This window comes from Lonchura striata, chromosome 28, assembly GCF_050655825.1.
Source record: "Lonchura striata isolate lonStrDom1 chromosome 28, ASM5065582v1, whole genome shotgun sequence".
Taxonomy (NCBI): domain Eukaryota; kingdom Metazoa; phylum Chordata; class Aves; order Passeriformes; family Estrildidae; genus Lonchura; species Lonchura striata.
In genome coordinates this window covers 861,810-875,728 of record NC_140730.1, presented here as the reverse complement: position 1 = coordinate 875,728, position 13,919 = coordinate 861,810, and the positions used below count along the sequence as shown (strand labels likewise).

The following is a 13,919-nucleotide window of genomic DNA, read 5'->3' as shown; positions in this document are numbered from 1 at the left end:
CGCTGCCGATGACGTCACACGCAGAGCCCAGACACTCAGCGCCCTCCGGTGGCCAAAAGCGGCACTGCCGAGGGCCACCAACCGCGCCGGGACCCCCGAGGCGGGGAGGGGACCCGGGACAGGGGACACGGGACACGGGACAGGGGACCCGGGACAGGGGACACGGGACAGGAGAGGGGACATGGGACAGGAGAGGGGACAGTGGCACCAGAGGTGACCCCAACCCCGTCACCCACCCCAAAAAAACCACCAGGACGCTGCCACAAACGGGGACAATTCTCTTTGTGCTGATGCCGCTGCCCCGGGCGCCAGCTGGGGCGTCCCCCATGCCCATATCCCTCCAGCCGTGTCCCCCTGCCCGTGTCCCCTGCCCGTGTCCCCTGCCCGTGTCCCCGGCCGTGTCCCCTGCCCATGTCCCCCTGCCCGTGTCCCCTGCCCGTGTCCCTCCAGCCGTGTCCCGAGCCGTGTCCCCGGCCGTGTCCCCGGCCGTGTCCCCGGCCGTGTCCCCTGCCCGTGTCCCCGGCCGTGTCCCCTGCCTGTGTCCCCTGCCCGTGTCCCCAGCCATGTCCCCGGCCGTGTCCCCTGCCATCCCTCAGGGGGTGGCCTCGCCGTCCCCGTCCCCGTCGCCGTCGCCGTCCAGCAGCCCGTAGCGCGCGTGGCTCTGGCACGGCCGCTGCAGGGGATGCGCCAGCAGCTTGGCCATGCAGTTGTGCAGCTCCAGCGCCGGCCCCGCCAGCGCCACCTCGAACTTGTAACTGGTGCCCTTGGTGTCCAGGCTGCCCAAAAACCCGAACATGTCCTGGGAGGGGACACGGCGGGGCCGCATCAGGGTCATTCTGACCCCAAATCCTGAGAAATCCCCTCCCTTTGTCCCCTCCCTTTGTTCCCTCCTTTGCCCCCTCCTTTTGCCCAAGTTTCCCCCCAAAATTCCGTCCTTTTGTCACCCCGTTGGTGCTGAACCCCAACCGCCTCTGCTCTCCTAAATCCCCCCCATTCCCACCCCATTTCCCCCTCAATCCTCCCTTCTCTCTCCTCACTTCCCATTTCCCCCTTTTTTTACCCCATTTCCCCCTTAAATCCCCCCTTTTTCCCCAAATTTCCCTTTTTTCTCCACAAGCCTCCTCCAACCCCCCACATCCTCACAAAAGGGGGGATTTGGAGGAAAAAGAAAATTTAAAAAAAGGAAAAATGGGGAGAAATGAGGGGGGAAATGGAATTTAGGGGTGAAATGGGGGAAAAAGGGAGGATTTGGGGGGGGGAAGAGAGGAATTGGGGAAATTGGGGGAAATTGGGGGGATTTGGGGGCATTTGTCCCTTTCACCTTCCAGCTGCTCTCGTCCTCCTTCTCGTCCAGCCCGTTGTGGATGTAAACCACGTCAAAGAAGAAATAGGGGCACTGCAGCAGCTTCTGGGGGGAAAAAGGGGAAATTGGGGGGAACTTGGGGTGAGATTTGAAGATTTGGGGGACTGAGGGGGAAATGGGGCAGGGAAAGAGGAGATTTGGGAGGAAAAAGGGGGAATGGGGAGAAATGGGGAGTTTAAGAGATCTGGGGTGGAAATGAGGAATTTTGGGCTGGAAATGGGGGATTTTGGGGTGGAAATGGGGGATTTGGGGCTGGAAATGGGGGATTTTGGGCTGGAAATGGGGGATTTTGGGAATGAGGAATTTTGGGCTGGAAATGGGGGATTTTGGGGTGGAAATGGGGGATTTTGGGCTCGAAATGGGGGATTTTAGGGTGGAAATGAGGAATTTTGGGAATGAGGAATTTTGGGCTGGAAATGGGGGATTTTGGAGTGGAAATGGGGGATTTTGGGGTGGAAATGGGGGATTTTGGGAATGAGGAATTATGGGCTGGAAATGGGGGATTTAGGGCTGGAAATGGAGATTTTGGGCTGGAAATGGGGGATTTTGGGGTGGAAATGGGGGATTTTGGGGTGGAAATGAGGAATTTTGGGGTGGAAATGGGGGATTTTGGGGTGGAAATGAGGAATTTTGGGCTGGAAATGGGGGATTTTGGGGTGGAAATGGGGGATTTTGGGCTGGAAATGGGGGATTTTGGGAATGAGGAATTTCGGGGGGTTCAGGGTGGCACGGGCGCTTCGGGGTGCCCACCTTGGCCTGCTCGGCCCCGCAGAAGGGGGGCTGGCAGCGCCCCAGCACCAGGATGGTTCTGAGCACGAAGGGCGGCGGGATGGTCGGGACGCTCTCGGTCACCGGCAGCTCCACCTTCTGCTGGCTGCCGGGCACCCAGGGGACAGCCACAGGGTCGGGGTGGCGCCCGCGGGGCCGGGGCTCAGGTGCCACCCTCCCCTGGCACCTCCAGCCCCCCCCGCCACCCCCGGAACATTCCGGAACCCCCCCAGTGCTCACATGAGGTTGAAGAGCCCGTCCAGATCTGAGCAGGGGGTCAAGGCTGGTCCTGGCACCAGTGACAGCCCTGGGCCACCCCCAGGGCCACCCAGGCACTTGTGACACCCCTGGGCCACCCCCCGGGCCACCCCCAGGGCCACCCTGGCACCTGTGACACCCCTGGGCCACCCAGGCACTTGTGACACCCCTGGGCCACCCCCAGGGCCACCCTGGCACCTGTGACACCCCTGTGCCACCCCCAGGGCCACCCAGGCACTTGTGACACCCCTGTGCCACCCCCAGGGTCACCCTGGCACCTGTGACACCCCTGGGCCACCCCCAGGGTCACCCTGGCACCTGTGACACCCCCGTGACACCCCTGTGCCACCCCCAGGGTCACCCTGGGACCTGTGACACCCCTGGGCCACCCCCAGGGCCACCCTGGCACCCAGGACGCCCCGGTGGCACCCAAGGAACCCCAGGACACCCTGGCACCCCCGGGACACCCCGATGCCCCCGGGTGGCACGGTGGATACTGAAGGACTGGCACACGACGGTGTCCAGGTCGTAGAGGCAGCTGCAAACCTCACGCGGGTCCGACGTGAACCCCGAGAGCTGCGGGGGCACCGCGCTGGCACCGGCGCCATCCCTGTCCCCACCCTGTCCCTGTCCCTGTCCCCACCCCTGCGCCCATCCCTGTCCCCACCCTGTCCCTGTCCCCACCCCTGCGCCCATCCCTGTCCCCACCCTGTCCCCACCCCTGCGCCCATCCCTGTCCCCTCCTGTCCCGTGTCCCTCTTTGTCCCCAACCCTGTCCCTTGTCCCCATCCCTGTCCCGCCAGTGTCCCACCCTGTCCCTGTCCCCATCCCTGTGTCCCTCCTTGTCCCTACCCCTGTCCCATCCCCATCCCCATCCCTGTCCCCTCCTGTCCCCTCCTGTCCCCCGTGTCCCCACGCTGTCCCCTCCTGTCCCTGTCCCCATCCCCGCGCCCATCCCTGTCCCCTCCTGTCCCTGTGTCCCCTCCTGTCCCCTCCTGTCCCCCGTGTCCCCTCCTGTCCCCTCCTGTCCCCGTCCCCGTCCCCACCCAGGTGCTGTCGTTGTTCACCACCACCAGGGCGAACTCGTGGCTTTTGTCGATTTTGTGTTTGGTCCTGACGAACATCTCGATCATCTTCTGTGCCACCGTCAGCGCGTTGCTGCGGGTCCTGCGGGGGCACCCCACAACCACAGCTGGTACCCCAAAAACACCCCAAAACCACAGCCGGTACCCCAAAACCACAGCCGGTACCCCAAAAACACCCCAAAACCACAGCCGGTACCCCAAAACCACAGCCGGTACCCCAAAACAGAGCTGGTACCCCAAAACCACCCCAAAACCACAGCTGGTACCCCACAACCACCCCAAAACCACAGCCGGTACCCCAAAAACACCCCAAAACCACAGCTGGTACCCCAAAACCACAGCTGGTACCCCAAAACCACCCCAAAACCACAGCTGGTACCCCAAAAACACCCCAAAACCACAGCTGGTACCCCAAAACCACAGCTGGTACCCCAAAACCACCCCAAAACCACAGCCGGTACCCCAAAACCACAGCTGGTACCCCAAAACCACAGCTGGTACCCCAAAAACACCCCAAAACCACAGCCGGTACCCCAAAACCACAGCTGGTACCCCAAAAACACCCCAAAACCATAGCCGGTACCCCAAAAACACCCCAAAACCACAGCTGGTACTCCAAAACCACAGCTGGTACCCCAAAACCACAGCTGGTACCCCAAAAACACCCCAAAACAGAGCTGGTACCCCAAAACCACCCCAAAACCACAGCTGGTACTCCAAAAACACACCCGGCACCCCAAATATAGTCCAAAGCATCCCAAAAAGCACAGCTAGCACCAACAGGCTCCAGCTCAGGGACCCCAAAACCAGCAGGGACAGGGACGGGGACGAGGACAGGGACAGATCAGCACTGGGGCTCAGGGCCCCAAATCCAGCCCCCGCTGTCCCCATCCCTGTGTCCCCATGTCCCTGTCCCTGTCATTGTCCCTGTCCCTGTCCCTGTCCCCATGTCCATGTCCCCATGTCCCTGTCCCTGTCCCTGTCCCCATGTCTCTGTCCCCGTCCCCATCCCTGTCCCCATCCCTGACCCGTTGAAGGACTCCAGTTTGGGCAGCGCCATCTCCTCGGCCAGGTCCAGGCAGATGATCTGGGGGGGCACAGCTGAGACCCCAAAGTGTCCCCGGGGCCCCTCTGGGACCTCCCAGAGAATCCCCCAGTATCCCCCAGTTGCCCAAATTCCCCTCCCAGTGCCCCAGATTCCCCTCCCAATCCCTCCCAGTCCATCCCAGTGTCCCCCAGGCCCCTCCTAGTCTCCCCAATCCCCTCCCAGTGCCCCATATTCCCCTCCCAATCCCCTCCCAATCCCCTCCCAGTCCCCCCAATCCCCTCCCAGTCCCCCCCCAGTCCCTCCCAATCCCTCCCAGTCCCCCCCGATCCCCTCCCAATCCCCTCCCAGTCCCTCCCAATCCTCTCCCAATCCCTCCCAGTCCATCCCAGTGTCCCCCAATCCCCTCCCAGTCCCCCCCAATCCCCTCCCAGTCCCCCCAATCCCCTCCCAGTCCCCCCAATCCCCTCCCAGTCCCTCCCAGTCCCCCCGATCCCCTCCCAATCCCCTCCCAGTCCCCCCCAGTCCCTCCCAGTCCCTCCCAATCCCCTCCCAGCCCCCCCAATCCCTCACCAGTTTCTCGGGGCAGTTCACCCGGGGTGTTCTCACGGTCACCTCGCCGTGCTGGGTCCCGCCCGAGCCGTGCCAGGCCGTGCCAGGCTGGGCCGGGCCCGGGGGGCTGTGGCCAGCGCTGGCCGCCTCGCCCTCGCCCTCGCTGCGGCTGCCCACCGCCTCTCCCCGGTTGCCCGCGGCCTCTCCCCGGTTGCCCACGGCCTCTCCCCGGTTGCCCACGGGCTCCCTGAGGTTGCCCACCGCCTCTCCCCGGTTGCCCGCGCCGCCCGGGCCGCTCGGGGCTCGGTCCTCGGCGCCCTCGGGGTTGGAGCGGGTGCGAGGCCGAACTTCTGGAACCTTCTCCTCCTCATCCTCGGCCGCGCTGCTCGGCTCCGACGTGTCCATCCTGGAACGGGGCTGGGAGCCCAAAACCGGGGCTGCTGGGGACCCCAAAACCGGGGCTGCTGGGGACCCCAAAACCGGGGCTGCTGGGGACCCCAAAACCGGGGCTGCTGGGCACCCCAAAACCGGGGGATTCTCTGTGCCTGGGACCCCAAAACCGGGGCTGCTGGGCACCCCAAAACCGGGGGTGCTGGGGACCCCAAAACCGGGGGATTCTCTGTGCCTGGGACCCCAAAACCGGGGCTGCTGGGCACCCCAAAACCGGGGGTGCTGGGGACCCCAAAACCGGGGCTGCTGGGGACCCCAAAACCGAGGGTGCTGGGGACCCCAAAACCGGGGCTGCTGGGGACCCCAAAACCGAGGGTGCTGGGGACCCCAAAACCGGGGGTGCTGGGGACCCCAAAACCGAGGGTGCTGGGGACCCCAAAACCGGGGGTGCTGGGGACCCCAAAACCGAGGGTGCTGGGGACCCCAAAACCGGGGGTGCTGGGGACCCCAAAACCGAGGGTGCTGGGGACCCTAAAACCGGGGGATTCTCTGTGCCTGGGACCCCAAAACCGGGGGTGCTGGGGACCCCAAACCCGAGGGATTCTCTCTGTGCCTGGGACCCCAAAACCGGGGGATTTTCTGCCTGGGACCCCAAACCCGGGGCTGATCTAGGGTGGGACCCCAAAACCGGCGGATTCTCTGTGCCTGGGACCCCAAACCCGGGGGATTCTCTCTGTGCCTGGGACCCCAAACCCGGGGGTGCTGTGGGGCGGGACCCCCAAAGGGGAGAGATCCCGGTGGGGCTGGGACCCCAAAACCGGGGAGATCCCGCCCCATTCCCCCCCCACGCCCCCATCTCCTCCCGCCCCCCTTCCCTCCCTCCCGCCTCTCCTGTTCTCCCCCTGAACCCCCCGAAACCCCCCAAAACCCCCCGGACCCCCCAAAACTCCCCCAAATCCCCCCGAGCCCCCCGCGCTCACCGCTCGCCGCCGCTCGGGCTCCGCCGGAAGTGCCGGCGCGCGGAGGCTGCTGGGAGTTGTAGTTCCTCGGGCGCCCCGCAGCCACCACGGAGGGGACCCCCGCGCCCCGAACGCCTCCCCACGCCCCCGCCCCCTCACTCAAACCCTTCCCCACATCCACCCGCGTTCGTGTTCGCCCCACGAGCCCCCCCTGAACCCCCCGAGCCCCCCGCGCTCCGCCGCCATGGCGCCGCGCGGGGGCTGCTGGGAGTTGTAGTCCCTCGGACGCCGCCCCCCGCCCCACAAAAGCGCCCCCAAAAAACCGCGCCGCGCCTCTGCCGCACCCCAAACCCGCGGGAGCCCCCCAGAACTGCCTCCCGCACCCCAAACCCCCCTCTGCGCCCCAAACCCTCCCGTTCTGCACTAAATAACACCTGCGCCCCCAGATCTGCCTCCCGCACCCCAAATATCCACCCGCACCCCAAATATCCACCCGCACCCCAAATCCCCCCGTGCCCCCCCAAGAACCGCCTCCCACACCCCAAATCCCCTGCTCCACCCCGACACCCCCACCCCGCACCCCAAATACCCCCTCAGCACCCCGAAAGCAGCACCCCCCTTCTCACAGCACCCCGAAGCGCCCCCAGATTCGCGGGAGCGCCCCAAAATCGTTGTGGCGGGGATGCTCTGTGGGGTGGAGGTGGGAGCGCCCCGGTACCAGGGAGGGCGGGGGTTGGGGGTTTTTGGGGGGTTTGGGGTTTTTGGGGGAGTTTTGGGGTTTTGGGGGGGTTTGGGGTTTTTGGGGGGTTTGGGGTTTTTGGGGGGGCACAGGGCCCCTCGGTCCCCCCCCGGCGGGGCAGCTGGGCTGTTAAAGGAAGAGGAAATCCCGGCAGGAACAGGGACAGGGCCGGGAGGCCGGAGGAGCAGCCGGAGCAACGGGAGGTGCCCGGGACGGGCGGGGACCGGGAGAGAACCGGGAGAGAACGGGAACCGGGAGAGAATGGGGGGAACCGGGGAGAACCGGGAGAGAACGGGGACAGAACTGGAACTGGGAGAGAACGGGAACGTGGGGGGACTGGGAGAGAACGAGGGAACCGGGGGAGAATTGGGGGACCGGGAGAGAATTGGGGAACCGGGAGAGAATGGGGGAAACGGAACAGAACGGGAACCCCGGGGTTGGACCGGGACGGAACGGGAACCCCGGGGAAGGACCGGGACGGAACGGGAACCCCGGGGTTAGACCGGGACGGAACGGGAACCCCGGGGAAGGACCGGGACAGAACGGGAAACCCGGGGAAGGACTGGGACCTGCCGGGAGCCCGGGTGCGGAGCCAGGACATCCTGGATCCCCAGAGTGGAGCCGGGACGTGCTGGGAGCCCCAGTTTGGAACTGGGACGTGCTGGGAGCCCTGAGAGCCACGGGCAGGACGATCCCGGCATGGAGGAGGTGAGCGGGCACCGCCCGGGGCTGACCCCACCCGGGGCTGACCCCACCCGGGACTGACCCCACCCGGGACTGACCCCACCCGGGGCTGACCCCACCCGGGACTGACCCCAAAGGGGGCTGACCCCACCCGGGACTGACCCCACCCGGGGCTGACCCCACCCGGGACTGACCCCACCCGGGACTGACCCCAAAGGGGGCTGACCCCACCCGGGACTGACCCCACCCGGGACTGACCCCACCCGGGGCTGACCCCACCCGGGACTGACCCCAAAGGGGGCTGACCCCACCCGGTACTGACCCCAAAGGGGGCTGACCCCACCCGGGACTGACCCCACCCGGGACGGATCCCACCCGGGGCTGACCCCACCCGGGCCGGACCCCACCCGGGGCTGACCCCACCCGGGGCTGACCCCACCCGGGACTGACCCCACCCGGGGCTGACCCCACCCGGGGCTGACCCCACCCGGGACTGACCCCACCCGGCCCCGCGGCTCCTCGTGCCGCGCTCCGCGTGGAAATTCCCGCTCCGGACACCGGGCCGGGGCCGGTGGCCACGGCTCACCCCTGTGCCAGCAGAGCCCGGTAGGTGCCACCCGCTCTGCCCCCGGTGCTGACCGGGACGCGGCCGCCGCCACGGCCACCGCGGCGCGGCCCCCGCGCGGGGAGGAGGAGGAGGAGGAGGAGGAGGAGGAGGAGGAGGAGGAGGAGGAGGAGGATGACGAGGACGTGGCCGGCGACACCGAGGACATCCCGCTGCTGGCAGGGGCGGCCCCGCCGCAGCAGCGCCCCGCCAGGTACCGGCACCGGCGCCGCGCCTCCCGCGGGGCACCGGGACTGAGGAGACACCGGGAGTGAGGGGACACCGGGAGTGAGGGGACACCGGGAGTGAGGGGACACCGGGAGTGAGGGGACACCAGGACTGAGGAGACACCGGGAGCTTGGGGACACCGGGACTGAGGGGACACCGGGAGCTTGGGGACACCGGGAGTGAGGAGACACCGGGACTGAGGGGACACCGGGAGTGAGGAGACACCGGGAGTGAGGGGACACCGGGACTGAGGGGACACCGGGACTGAGGAGACACGGGACTGAGGGGACACCGGGAGTGAGGGGACACCGGGAGTGAGGGCACACGGGGACTGAGGGGACACCGGGAGCTTGGGGACACCGGGAGTGAGGAGACACGGGACTGAGGGGACACCGGGAGCTCACGGTGCCCTTCATCGCCCTGCAGCGAGGATGAGGACGGCTGGGAGGCCACCGCCACTGTCCCCACTGTCGCCGCTGCCAGCGGCCCGGACGGTGAGCGCCGCGCCCCGCGCCACCGCGTGTGCCACCTCCCGTGTGGCACCTCCCGTGTGCCACCTCCCGTGTGGCACCTCCCGTGTGGCACCTCCGGTGTGCCACCGCCGCTCTGTCCCGCCCTGACCGCGGCCGTGTCGCTGTCCCCAGCGCGCAGCCCGGACCTCTTCGAGCGGCTGCAGCACGCCGTGAGCTCCCTGGAGCGCGCCGCCTTCTCCCGCCACCGGCAGCCGCCGGCGTGGCCCCCGCCCGCCCCGGCGTGGCACCGAGCGCTGCAGGTGAGCCACGGCACGCCCGCGGTGCCCGGGGCGGCACGGCGGGCACCGACTGACCAGCCCGGCACGGCCAGAGCCTGGAGGAGCTGAGCCGGACACCGGGCTGGGCGCGCCCGGAGCGGGCGGCGGGACCGGGGCTCCCGGCGGAGGCGGCGGAGGCGGCGGCGAGGAACGCGAGCCTGCGGGCAACCCTGGGCCAGCGCGACCGGGAGCTGGGCCAGGCCACGGCCGCGCTGCGGGCGCTGCGGGCCGAGCGGGAGCGCCTGCAGGGCAAGGTGGGCGCGGGGCGCGGGCCACGGCGGGGTGGCACCGGGCTGGCACCGGAGCGGCCCCGGTGCTGAGCCCCGGGCCCGGTTCAGGTGCAGAACCTGCGGGAGGCTCTGGCCAGGCTGGAGGAGCTGGAGGCGTCTGGCAGTGACATCCCCGGAGTCGGTGACACCCCCGGGACCGGTGACACCTCCGGGACTGGTGACATCCCCGGGACCGGTGACATCCCCGGGACCAGTGACATCCCCGGGACCAGTGACATCCCCGGGACCGGTGACACCTCCGGGACTGGTGACACCTCCGGGACCGGTGACACCCCCGGGACCGGTGACACCCCCGGAGTCGGTGACACCTCCGGGACCGGTGACACCCCCGGGGTCGGTGACACCCCCGGAGTCGGTGACACCTCCGGGACCGGTGACACCCCCGGAGTCGGTGACACCCCCGGAGTCGGTGACACCTCCGGGACCGGTGACACCCCCGGGGTCGGTGACACCCCCGGGACCGGTGACACCCCCGGGACCGGTGACATCCCCGGGACCGTTGACACCCCCGGGACCGTTGACACCCCCGGAGTCGGTGACACCCCCGGGACCGGTGACACCCCCGGGACCGGTGACACCCCCGGGCCCAGCAGCCCCCCGGGGCACCGGGTGAGCGCGGGGCCGGGGCACGGGTGGGTCCTGCCCCGGCACGGGGCCCTGGGGTCCCCTCCGCAGGATGTCACCTGGGGTGGTGACAGTGCCCGGCCCCACGGGGAGGGACCCCCGGCCCTGAACCCCACCGGGGAGCCCCCGGGATCACCTCCCCGCTGTCCCCCCAGCCCTCGACGGGCCAGGAGCAGGAGGAGCGGCTGCAGCAGCTGCAGGGGTGAGTGCCCCAAAGCCCCGAGTCCCCAAAACCCCGAGTGTCCCCAAACCTCTGAGTGTCCCCAAACCTCTGAGTGTCCCCAAACCCCCCAGTCCCCAAAACCCCGAGTGCCCCAAACCCCCGAGTCCCCAAACCCCCGAGTCCCCAAACCCCCGAGTCCCCCCAAACCCCCCAGTCCCCCCAAACCCCCGGGTCCCCCAAACGCCGCGGGGCCACTGAGGCCCGGCCCGGTGGCCGCGGGCCCGCAGGCTGCTGGCGCGGCTGCAGGAGGCGAACCGGGAGCTGGCGGCGGCGCTGGGCGAGTGCAAGGGCGAGGCGGAGCGGCTGAGCATGGAGCTGGGCCGGAGGGAGTCCCGGTGCAGCGGGCTGCGGCTGGCGCTGCGCTGCAGGTGACACGGGGACGGGAACGGGGACGGGGACAGGGACGGGGACGGGGATGGGGATGGGGACGGGATGGGGACGGGATGGGGACGGGGACAGGGATGGGGACGGGATGGGGACGGGGACAGGGACGGGGATGGGGACAGGGATGGGGATGGGGACGGGGACAGGGATGGGAATGGGGATGGGGACAGGGATGGGGACAGGGATGGGGACAGGGACAGGGATGGGGACGGGAACGGGTACGGGGACGGGGACGGGGACGGGGACGGGGATGGGGACGGGGATGGGGACAGGGACGGGGACGGGGATGGGGACGGGGATGGGGACAGGGACGGGGACGGGGACGGGGACAGGGACGGGAATGGGGATGGGGACGGGGACAGGGACGGGGACGGGGACGGGGACGGGAACGGGGATGGGGACGGGGACGGGGACAGGGATGGGGACGGGGACGGGGACGGGGACGGGGACGGGGATGGGGACGGGGACAGGGACGGGAATGGGGAGAGGGGTGGAGACAGGGATGGGGACAAGAGTGGGGACAGGGATGGGGACAGTCCCCCTGAGCCCCTCGTCCCCCAGCGAGCGCCGTGGGGAGGCCTACGCCGCCCTCCTGGACCTGGTGCGGGCAAAGGTGGCACCAGAGGGTGGCACCCGTGGGGGTGAGTGACAGCGGGGACTGGGGGGGCTGGGGGAAACTGGGGGGTCATCAGGGGGGATACTGGGGGATACTGAGAAGCAATCATGGAGGATACTGAAGGGAAGCCTGAGGACACTGGGGGATGCACGAGGGATACTGGGAAGTACTGGGAGGACTTTGGGGGTGTGGAGAGAGCTTGTGGGGCACCCCAAAAGCCCCCACACCCCTTTGCGGGCGGCCCTGGGCAGCGGCACTGCCCACACCGTGCCCAGGAACCGCAGCGGAACCGAGCCCGGGACACGCACCGGGACCCGGCCCCGCCACACGGGAACCGGGACCCGGCCCCGCCACACCGGAGCCCGCGGAGCCGGACAGCCGTGAGGACCCCGCGGACAGCCCCGGGGCTCACAGGTACCGGGGGGCGCGGGGGTCCCGGCGCTGAGCCCCCCACCCCGGGTCCCCCGTGCCCACCGCCGCCGTGCCCGCCCCGCAGCTCCCGGGGGATGGAGGAGGGAGCGCTGCGGGAACTCATCCGGCGGCTCCGCGCCGAGCAGGCGGCGGTGGAGGGGTCCCTGCTGGACGCCCCCGAGCCCTCGGAGCCCCCCCGGGAGCGGGACCCCCGAGGCCGGGCGGAGCGGGCGCTGCGGGAAGCGCGGGCGCTGCTGCCCGGCTGGAGGCGGCCCGAGAAGGAGGAGCTGCTGCAGGAGCTGGCCGTGCTCAAGGTGGGCTTGGGATCCCGCCCTGGGACCTTCTCTGGATTTCCTCATGGATCCCTCCCTGGATCCCTCCCTGGATCCCTCCCTGGGTCCCTTCCTGGGACCTTCTCTGGATTTCCTCATGGATTTCTCCCTGGATCCCTCCCTGGGTTCCTTTCCTGGATCCTTCCCTGGGACCTTCTCTGGATTTCCTCATGGATTTCTCCCTGGGTCCCTTCCTGGGTCCCTCCCTGAGTCCCTCCCTGGGTTCCTTTCCTGGATCCTTCCCTGGGACCTTCTCTGGATTTCCTCATGGATTTCTCCCTGGGTCCCTTCCTGGGTCCCTCCCTGGATCCCTTCCCGGATTCCCCCCTGGGTCCCACGCATGATTTCTTAATGGATTTCTCCCTGAATCCTTCTCTGGATCCCTCCTGGATTTCTTCAGGGATTTCTCCCTGCATCCCTCCCTGGGTCCCTCTCTGGATCCTTCCCTGGATCCCTCCATTGATCCCTTCATGGATGTCTCCCTGGATCCTTCCCTGAATCCCTCCATTGATCCCTTCATGGATGTCTCCCTGGATCCGTCCCTTGACCCTTTCCCAGCTCCCTCCCTTGGCCCTTCCTTGGCTCCCTGCCCGTGCCTCAGTTTCCCCCGCGGGCGCAGGAGGCGCTGGCGGAGCTGCGGACGCGGCTGCAGCTGGCCCAGAAGGAGAAGCGAGCCCTGGAGCTGCTCCTGGCCGGGCACGGGCCCCGCCAGGCCGCGCTGCGCCTCCTGCTGCAGCACCGGCAGCGGGAGCGGGACCGGGAGCGGGACCGGGAGCGGGACCGGGAGCGGGACGGAGCCTCCGGCAGCTCCGGCGGCAGCTCCGGCAGCAGCTCCGGCAGCAGCTCCGAGCAGGTAGGGATGGGTGCCCCCGGGCCGCTCCCGGGGTTCGGGGGATCCCGAGGCACGGGAGACACCCCGGGAATCTCGGCAGGACGCGCCGATGGGCCGGGGGGCGGCGATGGCTCCGCAGAACCCCCCGGACCCCGAGAGAACCAGGGAGGAGCTGCTCCGGATCCGGGCCAGGTGAGGGACGGGAATTCTGTGGGGATGGGAATTCTGTGGGGATGGGAATTGTGTGGGGATGGGAATTGTGTGGGGCTGGGAATTGTGTGGGGATGGGAATTGTGTGGGGATGGGAATTGTGTGGGGATGAGAATTGTGTGGGGCTGGGAATTGTGTGGGGATGGGAATTGTGTGGGGCTGGGAATTGTGTGGGGATGGGAATTGTGTGGGGCTGGGAATTCTGTGGGGATGGGAATTGTGTGGGGATGGGAATTGTGTGGGGCTGGGAATTCTGTGGGGATGAGAATTGTGTGGGGCTGGGAATTGTGTGGGGATGGGAATTGTGTGGGGCCGGGAATTCTGTGGGGCTGGGAATTCTGTGGGGCCGGGAATTCTGTGGGGCTGGGAATTGTGTGGGGATGGGAATTGTGTGGGGCTGGGAATTGTGTGGGATCGGGAACGCTGTGGGATCGGGAATGGTGCTGGGATCGGGAATGCTGTGGGATCGGGAACACTGTGGGATCAGGAATGGTGCTGGGATCGGGAACGCTGTGGGATCGGGAGTGCTGTG

General features: G+C 68.2%; 2 protein-coding genes across 4 annotated transcripts; one reads left to right on the top strand and one right to left on the bottom strand.

The window, feature by feature from the left end:
- Positions 1–258: 258 nt before the first annotated feature.
- On the bottom strand, positions 259–6,565 carry BABAM1 (BRISC and BRCA1 A complex member 1). 3 transcript variants are annotated; one of them, XM_077788884.2, is made up of 9 exons: positions 6,442–6,565; positions 5,093–5,488; positions 4,503–4,561; positions 3,436–3,556; positions 2,887–2,965; positions 2,372–2,396; positions 2,114–2,237; positions 1,322–1,408; positions 259–799 (listed from the first exon to the last, which is right to left on the bottom strand). In XM_077788884.2, the coding sequence occupies exons 2-9, from the start codon at positions 5,474–5,476 to the stop codon at positions 593–595; spliced, it is 1,086 nt and encodes a 361-aa protein (XP_077645010.1). In that variant the 5' UTR covers positions 5,477–5,488; positions 6,442–6,565; the 3' UTR covers positions 259–592. The 3 variants fall into 3 exon arrangements, with proteins under 3 accessions (XP_077645010.1, XP_077645011.1, XP_085418390.1); XM_077788885.2 differs by having other exon boundaries at positions 5,093–5,508; positions 6,442–6,545; XM_085562264.1 differs by lacking the exons at positions 2,372–2,396; positions 2,887–2,965; positions 6,442–6,565 and having other exon boundaries at positions 2,114–2,230; positions 5,093–5,511.
- Positions 6,566–7,110: 545 nt separating this feature from the next.
- On the top strand, positions 7,111–13,521 carry USHBP1 (USH1 protein network component harmonin binding protein 1). Its single transcript, XM_085562263.1, has 14 exons — positions 7,111–7,362; positions 7,774–7,867; positions 8,444–8,661; positions 9,102–9,169; positions 9,320–9,447; positions 9,519–9,719; positions 9,804–10,364; positions 10,535–10,581; positions 10,830–10,970; positions 11,548–11,627; positions 11,878–12,016; positions 12,099–12,327; positions 12,965–13,198; positions 13,278–13,521. Exons 2-14 carry the CDS (start codon positions 7,859–7,861, stop codon positions 13,371–13,373), a joined length of 2,151 nt encoding a protein of 716 aa, XP_085418389.1. The 5' UTR covers positions 7,111–7,362; positions 7,774–7,858; the 3' UTR covers positions 13,374–13,521.
- Positions 13,522–13,919: the final 398 nt, after the last annotated feature.